At 37.0% G+C, this 13,828-nt stretch overlaps 1 protein-coding gene across 1 annotated transcript in view; it reads left to right on the top strand.

The window, feature by feature from the left end:
* The window catches only part of LOC140432481 (probable multidrug resistance-associated protein lethal(2)03659), a 50,876-nt gene extending 37,078 nt beyond the window's left edge, over nucleotides 1–13,798 (top strand). Inside the window, exons 9-11 of the mRNA XM_072520396.1 lie at nucleotides 299–529; nucleotides 12,503–12,842; nucleotides 13,181–13,798. Coding sequence (XP_072376497.1) covers nucleotides 299–529; nucleotides 12,503–12,842; nucleotides 13,181–13,742 — 1,133 coding nt within the window. The 3' untranslated portion in view covers nucleotides 13,743–13,798. The remainder of the gene's footprint in view (nucleotides 1–298; nucleotides 530–12,502; nucleotides 12,843–13,180) is intronic.
* The last annotated feature ends 30 nt before the right edge of the window (nucleotides 13,799–13,828 follow it).

Below are 13,828 nucleotides of genomic sequence, written 5' to 3'. Positions count from 1 at the left end.
CTTCCACCACTCCTTCTATCCTATATTCTTCCTTGTACTATTAATTTCAGCACATTATAACGCTCGCCCCTCATGATATGTCCCAGATATTGTAATTATTGCAATATTCCTATCATTGAATATCTGTTAATATCGTCTTTAACCTATGTTCCCGTCTAAAATTTAGTATTATATTGTTAATATGTACTTATAGTACTGATACCTAGTATTAGGTTAGTTGTACTAACCTAGTACAACTAACTTATTTCAACTATTTAAATGATTGTGGACTAAACTAAGAACTTATTCTATATTTTAGCCAGAAGTCCCATGGTTGGTCACATAAACGCTTCGTTAGAAGGGCTCACTACAATAAGGGCATATAAGGTTGAAAAAACATTAATAGACGAGTATGACAGGTACCAAGATACGTTCACTTCTGCTCATTATGCATGGCAGTGCGCAACAGCAGCTTTTGGATTCTCGATGGATTTTGTATGCAGTATTTTTATATGTATTGTTGTACTTACTTTAGTTTTCATCGACGCAGGTAGGATTTTTATATAATAATAATTATACTTCGGAATATACGCACAAAAAAGGGTAAAATATGCATGCAATATACTCTTAATATTGTTCTGAGGTTATTTTCTTGTGTTGTCTTAATACAATTAATATTTTTATTGGGAATAAGCCACAATATAAGTTTAAAATATTTTTGACGTTTCGATTTCCACTTTGGAAATCGTTCTCAAAATACAAAACATTAATTATTACACATTACTCCCTAAAAAAGCCAAAATATGGAAAATTGCATGCATAATCAAATTAACTAATTGGAATTTTCATAGGGGACTCATCACTTATATATTGTTGGTTTCTAAATAAAATATAAATTGTGTATATTAAAAAGTCGAAAAACCGTGAAAATGAATTAACTTATTTTTAGTCTTTAAAGAGAAAAAAAAACAAATTAAAAAATAATTTTTTTAAGAAAAATTAGTTTAAAAGAGTAAGTTTAACATGATCACATAGGTATCTATAGGTGCATGTTGATAGGATTTTTATATTCTGCATTATAATTCTTATTGACTTGTAAAACCACGATTGTGCTTAGATTTTCAATTGTGAAGCGTTGCCTTCTATTTTCTAAAATATATTTGTAGGACGAGAAAAATCTTCCCACGTCAACAGATGTCATTGGACAAAACTTATACTAAGCTACTTTGTTTTGCATCTATATTTTCAGGAAAAGTAGCACCATCGACATTCATTGTATGCGTTGATTTCTTTTAGTGTAGTATCTACAGGGTTTTTCTCAATTACACGTTTACTGTAACCGACTTCTTCATATTTTTAAAACTTTCATAGATTCAGGTAATGGTAAACATTTTCTTTCCAATCGTTTCATGTACTCTAGGATTTTTGGGAACTAAGTTGTTGAAAAGCTATTTTACATTCACCATATTCGAAATATTGTTGTGAATTTATTAAAAGGTTCAATATTTATAACACTTACGGATTTAATTTATTTCTTTATTTATATTAACTTATCTGACAATAATTTATTATATCCGTACGTAACAAATTCGCGAGCGCGGGTCTTGAGAATTAACTGGCCCTCCATATAAAAATGTTGTATTTATATACGAAATCCTGATATACTAGAACAGCATCGAAAGATCGCATTGTCTTGCATCGAAAAATCGAGAAGCATCTAGTTGGATGATTCACCATAATTTGAATTTAGATCCTTCGCCAAAATTTCTACAATAGAACAGAATTATTAGTGAATAAAAACATGTTTTAAAGGTTAAAACTATGACTCATATTTTTACGTAACATTGCCCCCCTCTTAAAAGATGGTTCCTCCTGGAACCTTTTTGGGACTAGAACTGGAACGGTATGCTGGTATCGGCAACTGGACCCTCTTTTACAACTTCCAGTTGTATAAAAATGACAAGGGACGGTTTTCTCTCCGCACCAGTAACTATGCGGATTGCAACAGACTAACACCTGGACTTCGGTGTCTTTAAAGATCTCCTCCACCATATTTCGGATAACCCTCCAATCTAATTGGCGGCACTCCAACTTTGGCATGGCTAACTTTTGCACGTCGGACTCTAGTACGTGCCCTCTCAATTGAAGTAAGGCTTCCCATACATCTCGGTAGGTAGGTTGGTCACGGGCAGTGTCTTTTGTTACCAGGTAGAAAAGGTAACGTGATGCATCTTGGAGTTTCAAGGTTTTACCGGGAGCTGGCACTTGGCATTGAAGTTCTGCAACTCGACCAAACTTCCTTCGAAAGACGGATGCCAACCCTGGTGCGTCTTTGATACTAGCCGGGATGGTAAGGGCCAGCGAGTAGTCATCGGGGAGCGCGAGTAGATCTTGCTTTTCTTCAGTGGTAACACCATGTCTCGCTTTACCGGTACCTCCATAGGCACCCATGAATTCCTCAAACGTGAGGTCAGACACATCTTGGACTTGGTTTACTTCCACTTCTTCATCTACGTCGTGGTCACCTTCGAAAGATGCCAACCGGTTATGGTGTACTATCATCGGCTTTCCCTCGGAATCTTGCTTATTCGGTAGATGACATCGTTGATCTTCTCCATGATGAGGTATGGACCTTCCCAAAACTGCTGCAATTTGGGAGAACAACCTTTTCGCTTCTTGGGATTATACAGCCATACTTTGTCGTTCTTCTTAAAGCAACCCTTTTCGGCTTGTGTATCGTACCGTTTCTTCATTCGGTCGCTAGCGATCTGAAGGTGGGAACGGACCAACTCATGTACATCGTCCATTCTTCTTCGTAATTCGATCACATAATCTTCACCTGCTACATCTTCTCCAGGTCGACACCCAAATTCTAGATCACAAGGTAGTCGCATTTCGCGTCCGAATAGGACTCTGGCTGGTGTCTGGCCCGTTGATTCGTTAACAGCAGATCTGTAGGCCATTGTGAAGAACGGAAGGTATTGGTCCCAGTCTCGCTGATGATCGGACACCATCTTTGTCAAATACTTGCCAACTGTCCTATTCATTCGTTCTACCATACCATCCGATTGCGGATGATACGCGGTAGTTCTTGTTTTCTTCATGCCTAGTCTATCACATATTCCTTGGAATAGATCGCTTTCGAAGTTCCTGCCTTGGTCACTATGTATCTCCAAAGGCACTCCAAATCGGCTGATATATTCTTGGATCAACTTATCTGCAACGGTGGCGGCCTTCTGGTCGGGAAGTGCGTAAATCTCGACCCACTTAGTAAAGTAATCCATTACTACCAACATGTACTTGCCTCCATTTTCACTTTCTGGAAATGGCCCAGCGATGTCCAAAGCTATTCTTTCAAACGGGCTTCCAACATTATATTGTCTCATAGGAGCTCTCCTTTTTCGGTGAGGCCCGTTACTCGTAGCACAAATAGTACATTTCTTACACCAGTCTTTTACGTCGTCGGAACTGTTCATCCAATAAAACCGTTCCCGAATTCGCTGAAGGGTTTTCCTTACACCAAAATGCCCTCCCGATGGACTGTCGTGTAACTGACGAAGTACTTCGGCTATTCTGCTCTTTGGGATCACCAACTGTCTTCTCTTCTCTGAACCGTCATCATTTTCCAGGACTCGTTTAAGCAAGCCATCTTCGATGATAAATGAGTCCCACTGGGCCCAATACGTCTTAACTACTGAGCATAGGTTTGATATTTCCTGCCAAGGTGGTCGACGGCTTTCCTCTTTCCATTTTCGGATTTTCTGTATAACTGGATCTCTCTCTTGTTCTTCCCTTATCTTAGTAGGCGTCCAGTCGTCGTTGACAATCGTCGTTCTTAGCACTGCTGCTTCCTTGGATTCCGTTTTGTTGCAGTGGGAACACTCTGCTGGGCATGGCCTTCTGGAAAGAGAATCAGCGTTTCTGTGGCTAACTCCGGCCCGGTGCTCAATCTTAAAATCGTATTCTTGGAGTCGTTCGATCCACCTGGCTATCTGACCCTCTGGATTCTTAAACTGCATCAACCACTTAAGGGCGGCATGGTCGGTTCGGATTAGAAACTTTCTGCCATAGAGATATTGATAGAAGTGCTCTACTGATTTCACTACTGCCAGAAGTTCTCTTCTCGTGACGCAATAATTCCGTTCTGGTTTTGAAAGAACTTTACTAAAATATCCGAGGACTCGTTCCTCTCCTCCTTGAATCTGAGACAGCACTCCTCCAATTCCCACATTACTTGCATCCGTATCTAAGATGAACTCTCCTTCTGGCAGTGGATACCCCAAAATTGGTGCTGTTATTAAATGCTTTTTCAACGTTTCAAAGGCATTTTGGCAGTCTATATCCCAGCGGTATTCTCTTGATTCCTCTGTAAGTCGCGTTAATGGCTTAGCGATATCTGCAAACTTCTTAATAAACCTCCGGTAGTAAGTACATAGTCCAAGAAAACTTCTCACTTGATGTTTGTCAGTTGGTTTTGGCCATTCCTTAATGGAATCGATTTTTCCCTTATCCACGGCCACTCCTTCTTTACTGACTATATGACCCAGATAATTGACTTTACCTTGAAATAGCTGGCACTTCTTGGGGTTTAGCATCAATTGGGCAGCTTTAAGTCGATTAAAAACGTTTTCTAAATTCCTCAAATGATCTTCGAATGTCTCCCCCAAGACGATTATGTCATCTAAATAAACCAGGCATGTTTTCCAAGATAACCCTCTCAACACATTTTCCATAAGCCTCTCAAATGTCGCAGGAGCATTACAGAGTCCAAATGGCATAACGTTGAATTGCCACAATCCAGATCCTGTGGTGAAGGCTGTCTTTTCTTTATCTACTGGGTCCATTTCTACCTGCCAGTATCCAGACTTCAAATCCAAAGTAGAAAACAATTTACTTCCAGCCAATGTGTCCAATGTGTCATCGATCCGAGGCAGAGGATAACTATCTTTCTTGGTAACGTTGTTCAGCAAACGGTAATCCACACAGAACCTCGTCGTTCCGTCTTTCTTCTTAACCAGGACCACCGGAGAGACCCATGGGCTCGTAGAAGGTTCTATCACCCCGTCTTTATTCATTTCCTGAACAATCGTTTCAGCTTCCTCTCTTTTCGCCTGTGGTAATCGTCGAGCTGTTTGACGAATTGGCTTAGCATTACCAGTATCAATTTTATGCTTAACAACCGTAGTTCTTCCCGTCTTTCCTCCTTTCGGTACGAAAATATCACGATACTGCCGAAGAAATTCCCTTAATTTCCTTTTCTCCATCTGATTTAGAGACTGTCCTGCAACTGCAACCATTTGGTCGAATTTATCGTTGGAATTATCAGATGTTGTCGCCTGACGGATTATGGATGTCACAGGTACACACGTTCCTACTTTTGTCTCTTTCTTTATGGTCACTGGGTAGTCGTTGACATTGATAAGTCTCACAGGAATTTCCTTAGCCGAAGTCACCAATTCCTTTCCAATTATGATTCCACGGCCAACCTCATCGTCGTGGTTCCAAGGCTCCATCATAACAGGTCTCCCTTCGTCCACAAATCCCTGTAGCCGCGCTACTATGATCGTTTCGCTTCTCGCAGGCACGACTGTATCTTCTGTAATGGCTGCTTGCACAGTGTTGTCATTATGTGGATGGAGAAATACCTCCTCGTTGCCAACTTTGATTACCTTATTCTTAAAATCCAATTGGAATCCATGCATATTCATTACGTCCATTCCTAATATAACATCCTCTTCGATGTCAGCAACTATAACAGTATGGACGAACTTTTCTGCTCCAATTCCCAATTGTACCTGGATTTCTCCATGAATGTTGGCATTTTCACGTGTAGCGGTCCGAAGTCGCAACCTCGTTGGTAACAGTTTCTTTCGGCTGTTTATAACTGTCGGGCGTATAATGGTTCTGGTCGCTCCGGTATCCACCAACAACGTATGCTTTTTACCATTTATGTCTCCATCTACATATACACTATCTTCACGACATTTCAAAGAAGCTATTAGTATAAGAGGGTCTTTGGAAAAGTTCCGGGTCGAAGCTGCTCCCCTAAAGCCGACTCGTTCTGGTTTTCCTGATGGTGAGTTTCTTGATTTTATGGTCTTCGTTTTCTTGCATGTAATACTTTTCATCATATTAACGAGCTGGTCAAGTTTATCTTCATCTCCTTCCTCTTTTACAGTCCTAACTTTACTGTACCCGCCAGAGGCCTGCGTAGCTGACTCGTATTCGAGGGCGGCGGATAGGACATCAACCAGCGTCTTGTGACGAGCTAATCGCAGTGTTCTCTGCATTTCATGATCACGAAGACCATCAATAAACGTTTGAACGGCCAATTTTTCCATCATGTCTTCGGGAGCTGTTGGATAAGCATATCGTACTAATCTGGCAATATCTACCTCATATTCTTGAAGAGCCTCATCTTTCTTCTGTCTACGATTTTTAAGCTGCGACTGATATACATGCTCCAAATGTTCGTGGCCATATCGCATATTTAACCTCTTCTTCAGTTGTTCGAAATCATCGGTCTCCTCTACGGCTATGGTCTGAAGCACATCTAAGGCATCTCCTCGAAGAGCGATAGTCAGGTTTACCGCCTTTTCTTTTTCAGACCATCCATTTGCTCTTGCGGCTGATTCGAACTGTTTCATGTAGTTGTTCCATGACGATTTTCCATCGAAAGTTGGGACTTTAACATGAATAGAACCTCCACTTCCTTCAAATTTCGGCCGTGTCTCCAACTTACATTTCGTCTCGTCTTCTTTTATCTCCACTGTAATCGGATTGTTACCTCTCTCTGCTGTCCCTGTTTCCTCCATCTTCCTTTCCATCTCTTTCCATATCTTTTCTTCGAAGGCCAACATATCGGCAGCAACTTGGTTTTTTAACGAAGACACTCTATCGTCAAGAGCAGATATCTCTGAAGTGACTTTGGAGATGTTAGCAGAAACTTTGCTTTCCAGAGAAGAAATCTCGTTAGAAACTTTGCTTTCTAAAGAAGCGATGTCGCCGGATACTTTGTTCTCCAATGATGCGATGTCGCCGGAAACTTTGGCTACATCACCAGAAACTTTCGAAATCGACGAGAGGACAGCAACATGCTTGTCTTCAAATATATAAGTTTCTGGATCTAGTCCTTCTTCTAGCAAAGCGTTCTTTAGTCGTTGGACTAACTCAGCCTTTTTTCCGGTAGAAGCTAATTCTCTGTCTTCGAGATGTCTTCTTAAAATAGTCACTGTCAGCTCATAAATCGTAGCCATTTTCACAATTTATTTTATATTCACTTGTATTATTATTATAAGTCTAATTTATGTTCGATCTCACTTCTGACACCATTTGTTGTGAATTTATTAAAAGGTTCAATATTTATAACACTTACGGATTTAATTTATTTCTTTATTTATATTAACTTATCTGACAATAATTTATTATATCCGTACGTAACAAATTCGCGAGCGCGGGTCTTGAGAATTAACTGGCCCTCCATATAAAAATGTTGTATTTATATACGAAATCCTGATATACTAGAACAGCATCGAAAGATCGCATTGTCTTGCATCGAAAAATCGAGAAGCATCTAGTTGGATGATTCACCATAATTTGAATTTAGATCCTTCGCCAAAATTTCTACAATAGAACAGAATTATTAGTGAATAAAAACATGTTTTAAAGGTTAAAACTATGACTCATATTTTTACGTAACAATATTTAAATTTCTCAACGACCTATTATAACGAAAGCAAAAAACAGCTAAATAAGCGAAAAAAAAGTAAGAATCGATTTTATGTAATTGCATCGTACCCAAATATAACGCTGGTTACTCCAAATCTCCATAAAAAGAGCTTTAACTGTAACCATACGTTAAGCACTAAGTAAAATGGATCTAGTTAGAATTGGTTGATTACATATTGGCGAACAAGAGATTCCGTAATGAATGCCTATCAGTTAAAAATTACCCCGGTGCTGACATATCGTCAGATCATGTTCCTGTTGTTGGTAAATTTAGGTTTAGATTTAAAAATGTTACAAAAAAGAAATCGGTTGCCTGTAAAGTCGGTTTTACGGGCGAAGATTTTATGTGACAACGTCTTTTTCTCGGTAGAATATTGATTGATATGAATATTATTAAATTGCACAATAGGAACAAGGAATTGAATGAAAATAAGAATTGCATTACCGATTTATTAGGTATTTTATATATTATTTATATTTTATATATTATATTTTTATATATTATTTTATATATTATTTATTTTATATTATATTATTGATCTTATTATTTTCTACAAAATTTATTTGAAAATTTTTTCGATATATCTATTAGTTGCGGAGATATCGATCATTGAAGTTATTGTTTGCTACCAGTTTTTATATATTTATTTTTTTCAGTTATAAAAAATTACTATTTCCAATTGTGTCTACCAAGTATGGTCACATGTATTTGCCTACATATTAAATAATAATAAGTACAGATAATGTTATGTGACGTTCACTTCTGATTATATATATTTTAATATTTTTAATTTTAAAGAATCAATTTGAAAATCAAAACACTTATTCAGATCGAAGGTTCAAATTTTTGCTAAATAAATTTGAAATTAATTAAAATTTGTAAATGTAAATGGTAAAGTTGAAAATTAAAACATTTACTAAAATTGGAATTTGAAATTCTTGCTAAACACAGTTAAATTCTAACTCCGCGCGTGGTGATTGGTCGGTTTAGTTCGTTTGTTTGGTCGCCCTGTTTTGACAGGTTAGAAGTTATAATTTGTTATTTTAAATGTTTGACTAGCAATACGCGCTGTTTCTTCTCAATCGACTGAATTACGATTGATTGCAGAGTGATTTAAACTAATAATTTACTTAACACTATCAACATTTGTCAATAGTATGACATAACCTATAAACTCAGTTTCTCAACTTTTGTGTCAATCTAACAATTAATCAATCAATCATAGTTTACGATAATGAAATATTAGTGTACAATTATTTACCTTTATTGTTGTAGTTGTTGTAAATGACGAATCTAAGCACTCCACATTTTCACTACAGACACAGCTGACGATACTTTTAACGATTTTCAACTTTAGCGATTCAACGCGCCTAATTCTCTAGTGCCGCGCGCAGCGGACCGATCATGTTTGAGTGGGAGAGAGACGCAAGGCATTCGCCGGTCCGGCGGGCCTCTCTCTCGTTCGGCGACTCACTGTAACAGACGTGAGCGGGCGTTACACTTTTTCTTAAATGACTCCGAGCCACAACCTAATTTAAGACGTTGTCACGTCAAAATAAGAATCCCTTCAGAATCTATGTGAAATATTTAACAAAGTCAGAGAACATCTAATCTCTAATTTCTAAGAACAACTATCTTCTTATTCATTGTTAGCTTTAGTTTTAGATAAAATAGATCTCGATATGATTGTTGTTTTGAATGTTGTTGAAATGTTAAATTTATTTTCTATCGTTTTAAGTTTTTTTGATAATCCTTTTATATATGGTATTGTTATTTTCCTCGTATTATTCCATATGGATGCTCTAGGATCCCGTTCTAAGGTTTTCTGTTCCATTCGGTCGATTGTTTAAAATTCCTTATTTATAAACGATAAAGAATAATCATTTTTTAATAAAACAGGTGTTAACAAATGTTTCTCCTTTAAGAACAAATTTTCGTCAGAATTAGTAAATTTGGCTCTATCGTATAAGTATTGATTGATTCTCTTTTTAATATTGATGTTGTGATATTATTTGTAATTTAGATATCTGTTGGTGTGTGTTGGTTTTCTAAACACCTGAGTCTCATATCCACTATCGTTTTTTGAGATTAAATCATCCAGGAAAGATAGTGTATTATTATATTCCTTCTCCATGGTAATGATTATTATCTCTTCTTTATCGTTTATAATATTCAGGAATGTGCCCAACAACTCTGATCCATGAGGTCATATTGAGAATACATCATCTACATATTTCCACCACACTGTGGGTTTTAAATTTTGTTTAAAAATAATATTTTGTTTCAAAATCTTCCATAAATATATTAGCTAATAATGGAGATAAACTAGAACCCATTGCTAGACCAAATTTTTTTATAGAATTAATTAATTAGTTGAAAATAGGTATTATCAGTACATAATGTCAATAACTCCATTATAGCTGATATCATCATCATCATCCAACCTTTATTTATCACGTCCACTGTTGGACATAGGCCTCCCTTAAACTCGTCCATTCTTTGCGATTTTGTGCTCTTTGTTGCCAATTTTTCGTGATACGCCTGATGTCTTCAGCCCAACGTGTAGGTGGTCTTCCTCTACTACGTTGGTCTGCTCTTGGCCTCCAATGTGTAATTTTACTCGTCCATCGTGAGTCATGCATTCTCGCTACATGGTCTGCCCAATTCCATTTAAGTTCCGCTATGCGTTCCACAACATCAGCAATACTCGTCCTTCTCCTATAGCTGATATATTTAGTCTTATTCTAGTTGTCAATGTGTCATCATTCTCTAATTTTGTTTTGATTATACAGTAGTCTCTCTCTATAACAATTCTCTATATAACGATAATTCCTCTATAGTGATGAAAATAGTAAACGTTCGTCATAAAAACAATGTATTAATTCTTTCTCTATACCGATATCGTTCTCTCTTTATGGCGATAACTTTTTAGTGTTCAATAGTTGATGACAAATGTGTTAATGTGTTTAAAGTTCAGATTACCTGAGTCACGAGTGGCAAGGTCATTGTCCAGGGGTTGTTTTGTTTTGCGCTTAAGGAAGGCGGCCACCCATTCTACTCTTTCTTATCAGATAATTAAGTGACTCACGTTTATTGTTCGGGCGGCGTATCTAACTGTTATCACACAGATGTTGTCATCTATTGACGACTTTTCATTTTCAGTTTGAGTTGTGTCTTAGTGTGTCAACAGTCAACATGTTTTCGAAAAAGCGTAAAGTGCTCTCAGTGGAGAAAAAGTTATCGATAACTCGAGCAATAGAGAAAGGTGAAAAGCAATCGGATGTCGTTCGCTAGATGGGGCTGTCTCAGTCACGATATGGCACGACAGAAAAAAGTGGCTTAAAGCGAAGATGGAGGGCGGTAGCAGGAAGAAGTTGCGGAAACCTCAGCACGAAGATTTAGATCGCGCTATGCTTCAGTGGTTCCAGCAGCAGCGTATGAACCATATTCCACTTTCTGCGCCAGGACAAAAGCTGAGTTTTTCACAACTGAACTTGGAATTGAGAATTTCAAGGCATCTGAGGGTTTACTGAGCTGGAAGTTACGGCACAAGATCAACTACGGGCAAATCAGCGATGTTAACAAAAACTTAACGGATGATTGGCTAGAAAACGTGTCTGGACTGAAGGCACGATATGCGTCAAACGACGTTTTCAATGCGGATGAGACTGAATTGTTTTTTAAAATGACACCAAACAGAACTTTAAAATTTAAATTGGAAAAGTGCGTTGTTGGAAAGCTCTCTAAGGAACGCAGAGTTTACGTGGCCGCTAACATGACAGGTTCGGTGAAGCGAAAATTGTTAGTGGTAGGGAAGTCGAAAAACCCGCGTTGCTTTAAAAACATAAAAAATCTACCGGTGACCAATAAAGTAAACAAGAGTGCGTGGATGACCTCGGAAATTTTTGAAGAAGCAATAAGAAAGTGGGATATCGAGCTTAAAGGAAAAAAATTCTTTTGCTTGTAGACAATTGTCCTGCTCATCCTGTATTGCACGACCTTCAAAACATCGAACTCTTTTCTGCCAGCAAACACAACGAGTGTCCTTCAGCCCATGGACCAAAGTGCCATCAAGAGTTAGAAAAGCCATTATAGTATAAAGACTTTTGATGGAATTGGTTGAGAATAATGGCGATCTTAAACTAAACATTCTTGATGCCATCCTAATGATTAGTAAATCCTGGGACGAGGTGACAAGCAATACAATAAAACATTCCTCCAAACACTCAGGATGGCTGGAAGATCAAGGATTGACTGATGATAAAGATGACCTGCCATTAGATGTTTCGGCCAGAAAGTTTGACCATCACCTACGGACCGGAAGAGCTAACAGATTTTGAAGAAGTTGATGAAAATGTAGCTACAACATCTGGACTTTCTGACGAGGACATCCTGCAAGCAGTTCTTATAGAAGAAGAAGAAAACAGTGAATGGAAGTGAAAGCAGAGCCCGAACCAGCTCCGATCCCTCGGAGTTAGATAAAATTAAACTATTAGAATAATTTTTCACCAAGTAACAAAAAAACAAAATTTATTTAATTTAATAATGTTTGTATTTTGAGAAAGATTTCCGAAGCGGAAATCGAAACGTAAAACTAAACTTATTTTAACCTTAAATTGTGGCTTATTACCAGTAAAAATAGTAAATCTATAAATATCTCCAGGGTGAATTTCCAATGCAATTTTTTAATTAGATTTGACAAAAAAGTATAAACCATCTGCAGTTTATTAAAATTTTAAAATAAAACTAATCTCTACCAATTAAAAATATTTTAATACCTTTATATATTTTTAGACAATACTGCTGGCGATGTTGGATTGGCGATAACACAGGTCATAGCGTTATCCGGAGAAGTTGAATGGGGTGTACGACAATGGGCTGATCTTGAAAGTTACATGACCTCAGTGGAACGACTTCTGGAATATACTCATATTAAATCGGAACCAACGGACGGCAGAATAATTCAAAATTGGCCGTCAGAAGGAACCATCGTATACGAAAGAGTGTCTCTTACATACAACGATAATGAAAAAGTATTAAAGGATTTGAACTTCAAAATAAAGCCAAGGGAGAAAATAGGAATAGTTGGAAGAACAGGAGCTGGAAAATCTTCAATCATCGCTTCCATTTTTAGGTATAATGTTAATATTATATTGTTACACTTGTTTAAATTATTTTATTCAAACACCAACAATATTACAATATTTGTTTACAACTTTTACACAATAACAACTACTATTCAAAATACAACTCTTATTTAAACTGTCAACTTCGTGTGTTTATATACATTTTCTGATGTTCCAGACATCACTAGACATTTCGGAATTTTTCGATGAACTTGAAGATTCTAGATATTTTTAATATTTGCTCTTTTTCGACAAGGGACGTTATCTATATAAAATAAATCTCGCGGAACTTTCGTAATAATGTTTATAATTAATAATATAGCTATTAATTATTGTTTTATTTTAGACTTTACGAAGCAGAAGGTAATATCTTTATAGATGGCGTGGAAATCAAGACGTTATCTTTGAACTTTCTTAGAAAAAAGATTGCAATTATTCCTCAGGATCCAATTCTGTTTTCCGGGACAATTCGTACAAATTTAGATCCATTTAATGAATACAACGACCAGGAACTATGGAGTGCATTGGAAAAAGTAGGCATTAGAGATATTATTCCTGATTTAGATCACAACGTAAAAGGTTATGTCTCAAGCTTCAGTTCGGGGCAAAGACAATTAATTTCAGTAGCCAGAGCGATATTGAGAAAGAATAAAATTGTTATTTTAGACGAAGCAACTGCAAACATGGATCATGAAACAGATGCAATGCTGTACAAAATTATAGAAGAAAATTTTAAGGATTGTACCGTTTTGACTATAGCTCACAGACTGGATACCATTATAAAGTCTGACAGGGTTATGGTTTTAGATAGAGGAGAGATAAAGGAGTTCGATGCCCCTTCAACGTTACTTACAAATACAAATGGAATATTCTACAGCTTAGTGCAACAGTCTGAAGGATCTAAATAAGTATTTTTTGTGTGCTTATTTTTTATTAAATTACATAAATATAGCTTTAATATATTTGTTATACTTTATTTTATACAATCACACAA

This window comes from Diabrotica undecimpunctata, chromosome 1 (assembly GCF_040954645.1).
Source record: "Diabrotica undecimpunctata isolate CICGRU chromosome 1, icDiaUnde3, whole genome shotgun sequence".
NCBI classification, from domain to species: Eukaryota; Metazoa; Arthropoda; class Insecta; order Coleoptera; family Chrysomelidae; genus Diabrotica; species Diabrotica undecimpunctata.
Note: the sequence above shows the minus strand (reverse complement) of the source record. Positions and strands in the feature narration are given on the sequence as shown.